The 14,341-nt window shown below is 61.9% G+C and overlaps 1 protein-coding gene across 3 annotated transcripts in view; it reads left to right on the top strand.

Annotated features, from left to right (window-relative positions):
- Tpcn1 (two pore segment channel 1) overlaps window positions 1–13,711 on the top strand; it is a 56,701-nt gene extending 42,990 nt beyond the window's left edge. For all 3 annotated transcript variants that reach the window (XM_046456535.2, XM_046456533.2, XM_046456534.2), the window contains exons 16-28: window positions 2,714–2,770; window positions 2,839–2,892; window positions 3,501–3,573; window positions 4,793–4,900; window positions 5,724–5,795; window positions 6,314–6,403; window positions 7,413–7,528; window positions 8,165–8,211; window positions 8,732–8,800; window positions 8,889–8,973; window positions 9,693–9,832; window positions 9,941–10,021; window positions 11,500–13,711. In XM_046456535.2, the coding sequence (XP_046312491.1) occupies window positions 2,714–2,770; window positions 2,839–2,892; window positions 3,501–3,573; window positions 4,793–4,900; window positions 5,724–5,795; window positions 6,314–6,403; window positions 7,413–7,528; window positions 8,165–8,211; window positions 8,732–8,800; window positions 8,889–8,973; window positions 9,693–9,832; window positions 9,941–10,021; window positions 11,500–11,610 (1,103 nt within the window). In that variant the 3' untranslated portion in view covers window positions 11,611–13,711. The remainder of the gene's footprint in view (window positions 1–2,713; window positions 2,771–2,838; window positions 2,893–3,500; window positions 3,574–4,792; window positions 4,901–5,723; window positions 5,796–6,313; window positions 6,404–7,412; window positions 7,529–8,164; window positions 8,212–8,731; window positions 8,801–8,888; window positions 8,974–9,692; window positions 9,833–9,940; window positions 10,022–11,499) is intronic.
- Window positions 13,712–14,341: the final 630 nt, after the last annotated feature.

Below are 14,341 nucleotides of genomic sequence, written 5' to 3'. Positions count from 1 at the left end.
GTGAGGCCCCAGGTTCCCTCCCTGGCGCTAAGTCAGTCAGTCAGTAATGGAGGGAGGAAGACCATGCCGGCGCTTCTGTGTGCCAGCACCCGGGACGGCAGATGTCACCGCAGGCCAGGCCTTCCTGGTGGTCTGGACCCTCACTCCAGCTCCTCATCCGACGTTCCAGAACAGGTTGCTGTTTCTCCTCAGGCTGTTTGAATCTGCAGAATCCCATCCCTTTCTCCCTCTTTGTTGGGGCGCAGGGGGGGGGGGGTACCAGGGATTGAACTCAGCCTTATTTTGTATTTTATTTAGAGACAGGGTCTCACTGAGTTGCTTAGTGCCTCACTTTTGCTGAGGCTGGCTTTGAACTCGAGATCCTCCTGCCTCAGCCTCCCGAGCCTTTGGGATGACAGCCATGTGCCACCAAGCCCTGTTCTTCTTTTCTCCCTCTTGCAGTGTTCAGTTGAGGAAATGGGGCTGTTAGTCCTTTCTCTTGGTTTTGCATGCTCCCCTGGTGCGTATTTCCTGTCATTTGGATACCAAGACTCTGCTAGTAACTTCTAAGCTAATTTAAAATAAAAACTCAGTTACCCCTAGCATTTCAAGTGCTCAGTAGCCTAAAACGTGACCAAACTGTACAGATAAGAATATCTCCATCACCACGGAAGATTCTCTTGGACAGAACCAGACTACAGGCTCAAGCAGATTCAGTCTTTGCAAGGAGCTTCGGTCCCTTTAGCAGGAAGTCGTGTTTAGAGACCACAGTCAGACGTGCTGGGGGTGCTGCTGGCTTGGGATTGGTGACGGTTACTAGGCTTTTCCATGGAAGTGTGCCGCAGTCTGGCTGGGCACACAATCACGAGCCACCACACAGCTTGTAGATTCAAACAGCAACTCTTTATTCCCGAACTCACACCAGCCGTCTACAATCACGTTCTGGGGAAATCCACGTTCTCTCTCAAATCCACGTTCTCTGCCCAAATCCACCTCCACTGGGCTTCTACCTCCAAAATATACTGTCTGAATCCCGTGAGAACTCAAGGGGAACTCAGGCAGCAGGATACGCCCTATTCCCAGCAGGAATAATCTTAAACCTTAAACCTGGAACCTAAACTGGGAACGCCCTAAACAAGATTATCTTAAAACCGGGAACACCCTAATCTGCCTTGGTCCTTGAGCAAGGTTAAGTACATTCAATGTCACTGCAACATGGGGTACGCTGGCAAGGAAATTGTCATACTTACTTGGCTAATGGCTCCCAGCAGAAGTGGCTAGCATTTATACCTTTTTAAAAAAATGTTTATTTTTTAGTTGTAGGTGGATACAATACTTTTTTATTTATTCATTTTTCTGTGGTGCTGAGGATCGAACCCAGGGCTTTGCACGTGTGAGGCAAGACCTCTACCACTGAGCCCCAGCCCCAGCCCAGCATATTACCTTTTAAAAGATAACTGTGTGGAGCACGGTGGCGCACACCTGTAATCCCAATGGCTTGGGAGGCTGAGGCAGGAGGATCTCAAGTTCAAAGCCAGGCTCAGCAACTTAGCAAGGCCCTGAGCAACTCAGTGAGACCTTGTCTCTATATAAATAAAGTTTAAAAAAGGGCTGGGGATGTGGCTCAGTGGTTTAAGTGCCCCTGGGCTCAATCCCTAGTACCAAAATGAATAGGTAAATAAACAGAACAGTAAATAACGACTGTTGCGTGTTCATCCTGATACTCAGTGTTCAGGACTGCGGGGTGCCCGCCTCACTCCAGCAATCTGACACGACCGGACCCCCAGTCTTGACGCACAGGTGCCCGACACCACTGGCATAGTCAATCAGTCCCAGCACAGTCCCAGGGGTGTGGGGACTAGCCGCATCCCTCTGGGCTACTCTGCCACTGTTTGGCTCACCGGTGCCTCCTCTGGGTGGATACGCGTTTGTCTTCCTTTGTTTCATCTTGTTTTTGATTTTGGGGGATTGCTTCTGATTATGTAGACTCTTTATATGGTTCCGAGTCAGATCTGCAAAACACACACACTCAGGAAGTTGAGACTTTCCCTGTCATCTCCCCTGTGGGTGACTTTCATTATGGTTTTTCTTCCTGATTTTTAAACCCTGTAAGGTGTCTCTCCCCGTCTGAAGCCGACAGCGGCACACTGGACACTTTCTTTCTCAGTGAACCTGTCCTAGAGGCCCCACCGGCTCCCTCCTCACCCCAGTCACAGGCTGCCTTATGCCCAGCAGTGATCTTTCATCCAGCGCCTGCGTGACCATTTAAGTGGCACTGCCAGGAGCCGCTGGCTGTATTCTTCCTTTTGGGTTTTGGCGAGTGCCTTGTTGGGGGATCCCTGGCCGAGGGCCTGCTGGGTGAGGGGCTCGGTGCTCTGCACCTCTGCCAAGTAGCTCACGGAGTCCTTCACAGACGCCCCAGGGGACGGTTTTCCATCCTCAGCCCCCTGCATGTGCCCTGCATTCACACCAACGGGGCATAGTCCAGACGTCTCCTGGTGTCCTGGCGGTGACGTAGAGGGGGCTTTGTGGCACTCCTGGCTGTCCCCGAGTGGAGCCCTACTGACTGGGCTCCACAGTGAGATCCCTGAGCAGGAGGGAGCTCCCCCTCAGTGGGTGGGGTGGCCCTGTTCTCTGTTCGCCCCAGAGCTCTCCAGGAGTCAACCAGGGACGCAGCTGCCACTGCAGGGTCCCGAGCCCCCTGTCCTTTCTGTCCCCTTGTGGCCTATTTCAGACTTGGTGGTAGCAGTCAACGGGATGTGGATCCTCGTGGAGACATTTATGCTGAAAGGTGAGCTGAGGCTGGGGTGCCCCCTCCCTGCTGGCTGCTCACCCTGAGCGGGCTCCTCTGTCTTTCAGGCGGGAACTTCTTCTCCAAGCGCGTACCCTGGAGTTACCTGGTCTTTCTCACCAGTAAGTTCCCGGAGCCTTGCAGCCAGGGACCTTGGCTTCCCCAAACAGGGACCCTCGGGGAGGGGGGCGGAAGCCTAGCCCTGTCCCTCCTCCGGGTCTCTCCTCGCCCTCGGGGCAGGTCCAGGGCCCAGGTTTGACCACCCCCAGCACAGTGGCCTCCAGCTCACCAGGCCTGGCAAGCCTGCCCCTTGCCACTCTCGCTGTCCTTGCTCACACGCGTGGAGACTCGCGAGCTGTCCACACCCACACCTTCCTCGGCCTGTGCCCAGGCTCCTTCTGTGTGAGCTCCTCGCCCCTCTCTCTGCCTGGCCTCCTTGTCCCATCAGGGACTTCCCTGACACCATGCTGTCCCCTTCACTGCCCAGACCCCAGGCCCGGCCAGCAGGCGTGGCCCAGCGTCGCCCACTGGTGCCCACACCTCGCCTGGCATGGGAGGTGCCCAGGGAGTGTGTCAGCAAATGCCTGGGTTCTGGGCCATCCCCAAAGAGGACGGGGCAGCCCCATCAGCCCCCATCTGGGCCAGGCCCTGAGGCCTTGGGATCCCCAAGGACACGCCTGAGCCGAGTGGGCGGGGGGGCGCGGGGTGCTGACCGCCGCCTTGTCCACAGTCTACGGGGTGGAGCTATTCCTGAAAGTCGCTGGCCTGGGCCCCGTGGAGTACCTGTCCTCAGGCTGGAACCTGTGAGTGGGCCACTCTTGCCAGCCTGGAGTCTCCGCTGTGCCCCGCCATCCTGTCCCCTCCCTGCACCCCCCCATCGTGTCCCCTCCCTGCGCCCCACCATCCTGTCCCCTACTTGGGCCCTGCCATCCTGTCCCCGCTGTGCCCCTCCATTGTGTCCTGTCCCCCCTGTGCCCCACCATTGTGTCCCCTCCCCGTGACCTGCCATCATGTCCTCCCTTGTGCCCTGCCATCGAGTCCCCTTGCCATCCTGTCCCCCCTGGGACGCGGGGGGAAGGCTGAGGGCAGTAGGCCTGTTTCCCTGGAGCAGCTCTGCACAGCCCAGGGCCGCCCAGGGCCCAGCTCCTGTCAGAAGCCCCTCGTCACCAGCCCCCCTCCAGGAAGTGGCCCTGAGGTCCCGTAGGCCCCTCTGGAGTCTTGTCCTCCTTTCCTGAAACCAAGTGCCCACAGCGAGGGCCCCACCCTGCCCTCCTTGAGCTCAGGCGTCCCTCCCCTCCCACTGAAGGCCACCCACCTGTGACGTGTGGTGTTTTAGGTAGAGTCAAGCCAGTCTACCAGAGGAATCCAGGACGGGAGGGTAGTGGGGGCACTGCAGCCTCAGAGCTTGGGAGGTCGAGGCGGGAGGGAGGTCGAGCCCAGAGGCTCAAGACCAGCGTGGGCCACCCGTGGGCCACCTGGAAGACCACTCCCAGGGGAAGGAGAAAGGCGGGGACCAGCTCAGCGGTTGGGCGCTCCCCTAGCAGGAAGGAATCACCAGGTTCCATCCCCAGCACTCAGAGAAAGTGCCAGAAAGTCCAGGAGATTGTGTGTATGTGTGTCTGAGGGAAGGGCCAGTGTCCCACTCTGGTGGGGGTCTCGCCGGAGTCCCCTTCTCTCCCTCACAAGGTCTCTTGGGATGGACAGGCCTCAGTGTGACAGAGGTCCTGGGCACAGCAGAGGCCGTGCCTGCTGCTCTCTGTCATTAGACCATTGCAGAGCCCCCAGGTGTTTGTCCCCCAGAGCTCGTGTGAGGCCTGATCCCTGGACCTGCACTGACAGGCCTGGCCCGCTGGACCTCAGTGACCATAAGACAGCAGGAGGGTGCTCCCTGGGCCTGGCTGGACGTGGCCCCTCGTGGCCTGCCTTCGCCCTGCTGGGCCCGGCTTTTAGAGACTGAGAGTGGATGGAGGAGGGTCCCCGGCCCCCGGGCCGCTGGCAGCCCCTGCTTCTCTCCCGGACCAGGTTCGACTTCTCTGTCACGGCCTTCGCCCTCCTGGGACTGCTAGCTCTGGCCCTCAACATGGAACCCTTCTATTTCATAGTGGTCCTGCGTCCCCTCCAGCTGCTAAGGTGACAGGGGCTGGGGACAGAGGGAGGGTGAACTCTGGGGAAGTGGAGGGACCCAGAATGAGCCCGAGACCTGGGGCTGGAGTCTGCAGATGTCACAGCCCTACAGACACAGCCTGAGCAGGGCCACTGCCTTCCCCTGGGGCACATGACGCATGCAGCTAGATGGGACCCCAGAGTGGACGGGACGCTGCCCGTGTTCCTGGCCATGTGAGCGCCCCAGATCCTGGCTCATGGGAGCTCGGCCACCACCCATACCACATGCCCAGAGTCGTCAGTCAGACTGGCTCAGCAGGGACACGCAGGGCGCCGGGTGCTTCCCTGGCCCGCCTATGGGAGGGGACTTGTCTTCCCCATGGGGTCCCCTCCACCCACAGCATCTGCCTCTCTGGGCCCCTCAGAAGTGGGGACTCCTCCCCGCCTGCCCACCTGCAGTCCCACGTCCTTCCTTCCTGGAGGGAGGGAGGCAGGCGGCCGGGGCCTACCATGGAGGCAGAGCCTGCTGCTGTGGTGTCCAAGGCTGGGCCTGCATGTCCCTCCTCTCAGGCTGCCACCCTCTGTTGATGAGCCCCTCTGTGGGCCTGGTGTCTGTCCCCTCCTCCACAGCAGGGCTTTGCCCACAGGCCACCTGCTTCATTTGTAAACTGGTGGATGGTGGCTGCTGCCTCCTCCCCCGTGATGCCCTAGGAGACGTGGCACTGCTCCACCCCAGGGGCAGCGTCCCGTCCACTCTGGGGCCCCGTTCAGCTGCATGCGTCATGAGGCCCTGCACCCCCACCTGGGCGCGTCCTGCCTCTATGCCTGACGGAGCTCTGCCGTTGCCCAGGTTGTTTAAGCTGAAGAAGCGATACCGCAACGTGCTGGACACCATGTTTGAGCTGCTGCCCCGGATGGCCAGGTACTGCCCTTCCTCCTGGCCCGCAGGTCCAGGCACCAGGAGGCTCGTGCCCCGTGGGGGCCAGGAGTTGGGTGGTAGTGGGGCAAGGAGGCCCAGGAAAGACTGGAACTCGAGGGTCGAGGGTCTCGAAGGAGGCCGATCTGACCACACAGGTCCCCGGCACCGTTCTCCTCTGCTGACCTGTCTTGAGTATCTAGTAGGGGGGCGGGGAGCTGCCAACTCACTTACCCCCGTGTCTGCGTCCACAGGTAAGGGCACCTGTGACCTGCCTTCACAGGTAAGGGCGAGTCTCTGGCCAAGGGGCGCCTGTCCCTAGAGTCCTGCACTGAGCCGTCCTACCCCATGCGGGAGCCGCAGGCCCCTCCCCTGCAGGCACGGTCCAGTCTGTCCAGTCGGTCCAGTCGCTAGCCTGGCTAGGGGCATGCCTCTCCTGCAGTCAGCTCAGGGTCCCAGGAGGCCGGGCACCGCAGGAGCCGGCCCCGCCTGGCCCCCCGTCACCTGTGCTTTTGCGCCCCCAGCCTCGGCCTCACCCTACTCACCTTCTACTACGCCTTCGCCATCGTGGGCATGGAGTTCTTCTGCGGCCTGCTCTACCCCAACTGCTGCAAGTGAGTCAGCCGCTGCACCCCCCAGGCCTGCCGCCTGCGCCTCGGCCTCAGCTGGGACTGCACTGGCCCGGCCTCCAGGTCCCTGTCAAGCCACGGCACCTGCAGGCCTGGGGTGGTTCTGTGTGGCTCTCGGTGCTCAGGGAGCCCGGCGCCGCAGGGGGGCTCTGGACGGGGTCAACTCGGGTGAGGGGATCGGAGCAAGTCCCCCGGGCCCCAGCAGGGCTCAGGAGCTGTGCTGCCTGCAGCTGCCCTTCCCCAGACCACAGTGGCTCGAGTCACTTCCTTCCAGGAGTGGCCAGGGACCTAGGGGCAGCCTGTTAGGATGGGACAGATGGACACATGGCAGGAAGACTGCGAGGCTCAAGATGGAGTGGGAGGGAGACCGGTGACCGCCCTGCCCTGCTCCTTCTGAGCCAGCTCACAGGGCCGCAGGCACTGCCGTCACCTTTCAGTTCAGTGTCCTCTTTTAGGTGCGGCAGTGTGGCCTCTCTAAGCGCTAATAAAGTAATGTGGACACTGTTGAGCTGAGCTTGTGGCCGGAGACTGTGCTGGCCAGGCGCAGGCCTTACAGCAGAGGAGCTCTTTCAAGGGCATGACCCAGCTGTGTGGCCAGGTGGCACCACTGGCCAGAGGCTCAGGTCCCTGCCTTCTGAAAAGCCCCCGTGGCCCAAGCTGACTTTCCAGAGTGTCCACGTGGAACTTAACAGAAGGGCCACAAAGGACGAGTGGGGAACGGGAAGTCGGCCTCCTCACAGGGGTGAAGCTCTGGGAGCCCGGAGCAAGGTGCCGCCTTGGAGCCACCCTCTGGCTGGGCACATGCAGAGGTGGCCTTGGAGCTGTGAGAGGCCTGGTGAAGGCAGCTGGGGGCAGAGCCAGCAGGGTCAGGGGCCAGAGAGGGCTGGGAGGAAACCCAGTCCCTGCCAACAGCAGAGCCAGGCCGGGCCTCGTCTACACAAGCTGGTCCGGAAATGACAGCCGTGTCCTGACCCGCCTGCTCCCGCTTCCCCAGCACCAGCACGGTGGCGGACGCCTACCGCTGGCTGAACCGCACAGAGGGCAACAGCACCGTGGTGGAGGAGGGCTACTACTACCTCAACAACTTTGACAATATCCTGAACAGCTTCGGTGAGCCAGGGGCGGCTCTTTTGTCACCGCAGGCCCCAGAGGTGGCACGGCTGTCCCTCCTGAACCACTGGCCACCATTCTGTGGAGTCCCTTCTGGCCCTGCTGGAGGGCTGGAGTCCAGGCCAGGCCGAGGGCTCCTTGGCCACCAGATTTTATTCCTTTACCTGAAACTTCCCCAGTTTGGGGGAAAGGACTTCACGCCTCAGCTGGGAGGGTGCAGGCTGGCACTAGAGTGCAGGCCACAGTGCCAGCCGCAGAGGGACCCAGCCACATTAATGCTGTGACAGGGTCCTACGCTGCCCCGGCTGAGGCCTACCCCAGCTCCGTCCTGTTCCCCCCATGGGGGCAGGGGTGGAGGGACGAGGTCCTGCTGGGTGGGGAAGGGGGCCCCTCCTGACAGCGCAGGTCTGCACCCAGGAAGACCTGCCCCAGCCCTGGGCTGTCACGGGCTGTCGAGGCAAAGGGGGTGCCCTTTGGGGAAAGGCCAAGATGGCAGGACTCCCCACGGAGCAGGTGCCCAGGGAGGCTTGCCTGTGTCCACTCTGTGGCTTTGGTGCCTGTGTCCAGGGGAGGGAGTGGCCTTGAGCTGTCTGGAAGGAGGGCTCTGATCAGATGCCCCTTCCCCTCCCTCCGCAGTGACCTTGTTCGAGCTCACGGTTGTCAACAACTGGTACATCATCATGGTAAGGGCTCGGCGCCGGGGCTCCCCCGTCCTCGGGGCCCCTCACCACGCAGGGCCTGGAGGCCCGTGTCAGGCTGGCCAGGCTCAGCAGGGGCCGTGGCACAGGCTGGCATCGCCCTCCCCCTCCCGAGCCCCATGCTGCCCGAGCCTGGCTGTCTCCCCACGTGGGTATCGAGGGGCCGTGTAGCCTGAGGTCCCAGTTCAGAAAGCCAAGGCGGGATCTGGGCCATGTGGGGAGATGCTGTCTCTGAAGGGAAGCGCTGGGCACACGTCCCCCTCTCTGAGCTCCCCAAGCCCACCCTTCTTCTGATAGAGACCCCAGGGCCACTGGCCTTCCCGGGTCGCACCCCAGGCTTCCATGGTGGGAAGGAAGTTTAAGACCCAGGGGAGCGAGGACCCTCTCCTCTGTCCTCCACAAGCAAAAGCAAATGAGGACGGGTCTGTTGAGTGGGGAGGCCTGGTCCTGGGTAGGGCCAGGGACAGCCTGGAGTCGCCCTACCCACTCCCCGCTTGCTCTACAGGAAGGGGTCACCTCGCAGACCTCCCACTGGAGCCGCCTGTACTTCATGACCTTCTACATCGTGACCATGGTAGGCCCTGCCCGCGCCTGGGCCACAGCACCTAACTGGGCTCCCAGGGTGCTCACAGCCGCTGACCCACCCCCTCCCTCCTGGCCAGGTGGTGATGACCATCATTGTGGCCTTCATCCTGGAAGCCTTCGTCTTCCGAATGAACTACAGCCGCCAGAACCAGGGCTCGGAAGGTCTGTTGGGGCGCGTCTCGGGCACTGCTGCCCCTCTGCCTGTCTGTCTGTCTGTCTCAGCCTTGGCAGGCTGACCATGGTTGTCCGTCCCTCGGGACCCTCCTGCCTAGGTCTCCTCCTTGTATTGATTTTCCACCATCTGATAGCAGAACAGTGTTCACAACCTCATTTTAAACTAAAGACGTGCGTGTCACATTATAAGGTTGGACAGAGCAGGGCCTGGTGTGGCAGCCACACCCCTCGTCCCTCTGCCTGGCCCCCAGAGCCTGGAACCAGAGGGACAGTGGACAGCCCAGTCTCGGCCTGACCGGGGGAGGTGGTAGGAACCGTTTCCTCTGTTAGTTCCGCCACGTTTCTGAACATCGAGTTTGTGCCACTGTGGTTGAGGCGCTGTGGACGCAGTCGACTGGGCAGAGGCCAGCGGGGCTCCCCCGGCGCCGGCCTTGGGAAGGTGGTGCCCCCAGATGCCCAGCTTTCTTCATACTGACCCCTTATTTCCAGCTTCTCCACCAGAGCTGCCTGTGCACCGGTCCCCACGTGTCCCCTCTCTCTCTGGGAACAATCTGGCCCTCCCGAGGCCTCTGTCTGCAGGAAGCTGACACCCAGAGCAGAAGGGAGGGGTCCCAGATGCCAGGTGGAGGGGGGTGACATGGGACCCTGCAGGGGGCCCCAGGGAGGTGGCTGCAGAGCTGCAGGCTCCATGCCACCCCTCTCTGCAGTTGACAGTGGCATCACCCTGGAGAAAGAGATCTCCAAAGAGGAGCTGGTGGCCATGCTGGAGCTCTACCGGGGGGCTCCCGGGGCCGCCTCCGACATCACCCGGCTGCTCGAGACCCTCTCACAGATGGAGAAGTACCAGGTGAGGGGCGGGGTTAGCATGGCTGCTCCCCTCCCCGCAAGTGTCGGTGGCACTCTTGGGTGGCAGGGGGCCCTGCAACCACATCCAGCAGCCTTCGCCCTTCTCCAGCAAAACTCCCTGACGTTCCTGGGACGGAGATCGAGGACCAAAAGCGACCTGAGCCTGAAGATGTACCAGGAGGAGATCCAGGTAGGGCCCACGGCCACCCTGCCCAGCGGCATCCTGGAGGGGCCGCCAGTGCCTGAGGTGTCGGGTCGGACTGCTGGCCCAGCCTCCACACCCGTCTGGCCTGTTCTGGGTGCCACTGCCCTGATGAGTCTCCAGCACCTGTCACTCTGAGCGGGAGCTGCAGCCTCAACTATGCACAGCAGGAGGGACAGGGAGGGCTGGGGACATGGCCACTTGGACGAGGATGTGCTGCCCAGAGTAGAGGCCGCCTTCCTTCACCTGCAGCCGAGCGTCACCTAGTGGGAGTGACCCCCTGCGCATGGCCTGCTGCGGGGTTTGGCCGATTGTTTTTGTTTTGTTTTGTTTTTAAGAGAAAAGATAAGTTACAGTTCTTTCCTTCCCACTGTCTCCCACCTTTCCATGTTGGTGACTGTGCTAAGTACCCAAGCGCCACGTGGGCCCTGACACCGATGCCCTTTAGTCTAGTTGGCCTTCCTGGGCGGAGGGGCAGTGCCCAGTGAGCTTAGGGTCAGAGACATGGAAACAGTGTCGGGCCCAGCTCTGGGTTCCATTCCCACCTGTGACAGGGGACAGAGCAGTGGGAACGAGTGCTCAGGAGCACATGGGATCCCCTCTGGGAGAAGGCTGCCCTTCTGTCTGTCTGTAGTTCTGTCCCCTTCTGCTGAGGCCACGGCAGAGGCATGAACCTGGGGTGACCTGGGTACCTGGGTACTTCCTGTACCCCAGGGTGGCCAGTTGAGGGCCTTGGCCAGTGCGTTCGGCCGCTGTGGAGGGCTCCAGAAGCCCCTTTACGGAACCCCCCCGAGCCAAGCCGCCCTCACAAGGCCAGCACCCCCCTATGTCCCTGCCGCTGTGGAGGGCTCCAGAAGCCCCTTTACGGAACCCCCCGAGCCTGGCCTGATAACCAGGCCACCCTCACAAGGCCAGCACCCCCCTATGTCCCTGCTGGGCGCACAGGCAGGCTCCCACCCACCAGTCTGTGGTTCGGGTTCTTTTAAAAATGTGGGGTGACAGTCTTTAACGCCATCATCCACATACCCAGTTCCTGGAAGTCTACTGCTCCACACAGGCCTGGGGGGGGGGGCAAGTGGACCCCTCCGAACTGTTCACTGCCTTCTCGGGGGGCAGCAGCATCTGGCGGTTAGACCCCAGCTCCACACAGCTTCGGAGCCTGGGCTTCCTCTGGTGGGGACCCACTGTGCCAAGCTCAGGGGTGGCCCCGGGGATCCCTTCATGAATGCCCGTCGTGGGTGGGCACTGTTACTGGTGGGCCTCCATCACCAGCAGGGTGCCCACCTCTGTGCACAGAGAGGCCTCATTGCCACCTCTGGGGGAGGGTGGTACCCCAGGACTCCCATGGGTGGGGCAGGGGTCCAGCCCAGGGGGTGGGCCGGCACATCTGCCCCATCCCCCAGCTGGGGCGGGGGCAGTGCAGGGCGGGCGGGGAGGGTGGCCCTCAGCACGCCGTCTCTCCCTAGGAGTGGTACGAGGAGCACGCTCGGGAGCAGGAGAAGCATCTGGGCAGCGTCACCATCCCCACCGCCCCGCAGCCCCCCGGTGGCCGCCCGCGCTCCCAGACCGTCACCTAGCCCCAGCGGGGACACCGTCTCTTCTATGCAATAACACGTAGTATTACCTTCCCACCATGCACCAAGATGACGTGGGGACGCGCATCACATACATGGACGCCTCACATGGATGCACACACCTGCAGAGAGGAGAGCCGAGGACCAGCTGACCTTGGGGTCGCCCGGCCCGTCTTCCTGAACCCCAGGGTGGCCGGTTGAGGCCTTGGCCAGTGCGTTCGGCCGCTGTGAAGGGCTCCAGAAGCCCCTTTACGGAACCCCCTGAGCCTGGCCTGATAACCAGGCCACTCTCACAAGGCCAGTCCCCCCGCCCCATGTCCCTGCTGGGCTCACAGGCAGGCTTCCACCCACCAGTGTCCCCACTGACCCCGTGGCCCTGTCACAGCACCTGTGTCTGGCTCTAGGGACAAAACCACTAAGGAAGGAAGGAACCCAAGTGCCCCTGGCAGTGTCAAAGATGGTGTCATAGATGCTTCTGGGGGCCACGCCTGTGACCTGTGGGAGAGTGAGGAGGACCAAGGTCACGCCTACGGGCAGCTCTCAGGAGCCAGATGGGCGCTGCAGATGCACTAGCTGGCCTGGGATCCTGCCCCCTGAGCTGCCCCGAGCCCCTCCCACCCTGCGGTCCAGACCTTGTCGCTGGATGTGCTTCTACAGTGACTTTGTGCAGAATCCAGGCCACCAAGAAGAGGGGCAGGTGAGAGGCCCAGGGTCTGGCCGGTTCCTGAGGGACCTCTCGGCTCATTCCCTCTCCTTGTGATCCGCTGGGGTGGCAGCTTGTGCCGGGGACAGCGGTGGCCCTTCACACGTGTGTGTATCCTCACTGCTGGATTGGAGCAGGCCACTCAGGGACAATCATGGGGACAAGCAGTGGCAGCCCCAGCACAGCCCCCACCGCACCTTGGGCGCTGAGGCCAGAGTGGGCTTGGCCTGACCTTGGTTGGCCAGGAGTCCAGGCAAACACTCAGCCATGGGCGTCCCGGGATGTCCGAGCAAGGCAGTGTTGGTGGTGGTGGCAGAGTGGGGTCAGAGGGGGCTTTGGCCCAGCTGTCCAGGCAGGTGCCAGCAGACGCAGGGGAGGATAGACGGCCAGGAGCAGGCACCAGCCTGGCGTCCTGGGTCAACCTGGCTCCAGCCACCTCCACGCTTCCTGTGGCCGGGGGCAAGGGGTGGACAGAGGGCCCTGGAGCCTGATCCCAGGGAGCCTGATCCCCATGGCCCCACGGCCTGCAGCAGCCTCTGCAGGCCTGGGGGGGGGGGTCCGCTCTTAAAGCCCTTGGGGAAACTGGGTCCTTAAGCCGCGATCCCAGGATTGTCAGGAGGCTGACGTTGCCTCTTGGTCTTTGGAGGGCCACTGGCCATGCGGGAGCTCAACGTGGAGCCCCAGGCCACACCCTTCTCTCCAGAGAAGGGACTTCATTTGCACAACCGGGTGCCTTTTACCTTGTGTATTCAAACGGGCATTTTGGAAGCAGGGAGGGGGCAGTTGCTAGAGGAGGACAGGGGTTCCTGACCTGAGCACCCAGGGCCCTTCTAGTCCCTTCCTCTACCCGGGGGCTGAGCCCCCAACAGGAGGCCGGCCCTGTTCCAGGGGTGCCCAGTCCATTCCCAGCCCTGGCCTGGCAGAGCCCCTGGCTTCAGTCAGAACCAGGTGGGCAAGGTGTGCCAACAGGAGGGGGGGACTAGGGACAGCTGTCTCCACAGGGTTCCCTGTGGTCCTGTCTAGCTGACCCTCAAGCCCTCCCACCAAGCAGGGGACAGCTGTCACCCCAGATGTGATCCCTGAGTGTCTTGGGACCTCCTCTAGCTCAGATGCCTCCCTCACCTGTTACAGCTGAAGGGGACCAGGTGGCCTTTGCTACCCTCCGGGTCACAGCCTGGCAGGGGTAGCGTGGCCCTGTGCACCCTTCCTGGTGAGGCGGTGGCACTTTGGGGAGGACGCCTCCTGCCCCCTGCTTCTCCCCACCCAGCCTTACTCCACCTCGCAGACAATCATTTTGTATGACGGCAGGGCGGCGCCGGGGTCTTGTACAGGTGACTTGTTACCTGGGGACCCGCCGTGTCCCTGGATTCCTGGCGCATTAATAAAAGCCTCTGCTTTGTACATATGGCTGCTGCCTCGTGGCTTGTGGTTTGTGTCGGGGAGAGGGCAGAGGTCCCACGGTGGCCGTCCCAGGCCCCAAGCCCCAGCCTTGCCAAGGGGCCTGCCACCAGCCAGTCACCACCTGGTCCCAGCTGCAGAAGGATGGCCGAGTCTGTGGCTGCTCAGAAAATACTTCAAATATTTAATCCTGTTTTCTTTTCTTTTTTTTTTTTTATTTGGGAAAAAGGTGGCGAGTCCCTCTTGACCAAGGGCATAGGGCAGTGGGCAGCAGTTGCTTCCTGAGAAGGCCAGAGGCCCTGGCGCTCCCTGAGGTGGGTGCAGGCCTGTGGGCAAACTCCTGGTATGCAGCGGGGGAGCCCCGAGTTCTACAGTCCAGGGCCACGGCCCAAGGGCTGCGCAGTCCTGGTTGAGCAGATATGCTGATCCGCCTGGTTCTTGTGGCTTTGGGAACCTGGCAACTGGAGAGCTCCGCGGGCTGTCCCTGTGGGTCCGACACCCGGGGGCTTACCTGGGCCCTCACCCGAGTCACCTGAGGGAGCAGGAGGCCCGAAGGCCAGCGAGAGGGAGGGCAGGTCGCCAGGGCCGCAGCCAGGCCGATTCCTTTGCCCCAGGCCCAGCCCTTCCCTCTGA

This window comes from Marmota monax, unplaced genomic scaffold, assembly GCF_021218885.2.
Source record: "Marmota monax isolate L192 unplaced genomic scaffold, Marmota_monax_Labrador192_F-V1.1 WCK01_AAM20220418_F8-fsc00185, whole genome shotgun sequence".
Classification (NCBI taxonomy): Eukaryota; Metazoa; Chordata; class Mammalia; order Rodentia; family Sciuridae; genus Marmota; species Marmota monax.
Note: the sequence above shows the minus strand (reverse complement) of the source record. Positions and strands in the feature narration are given on the sequence as shown.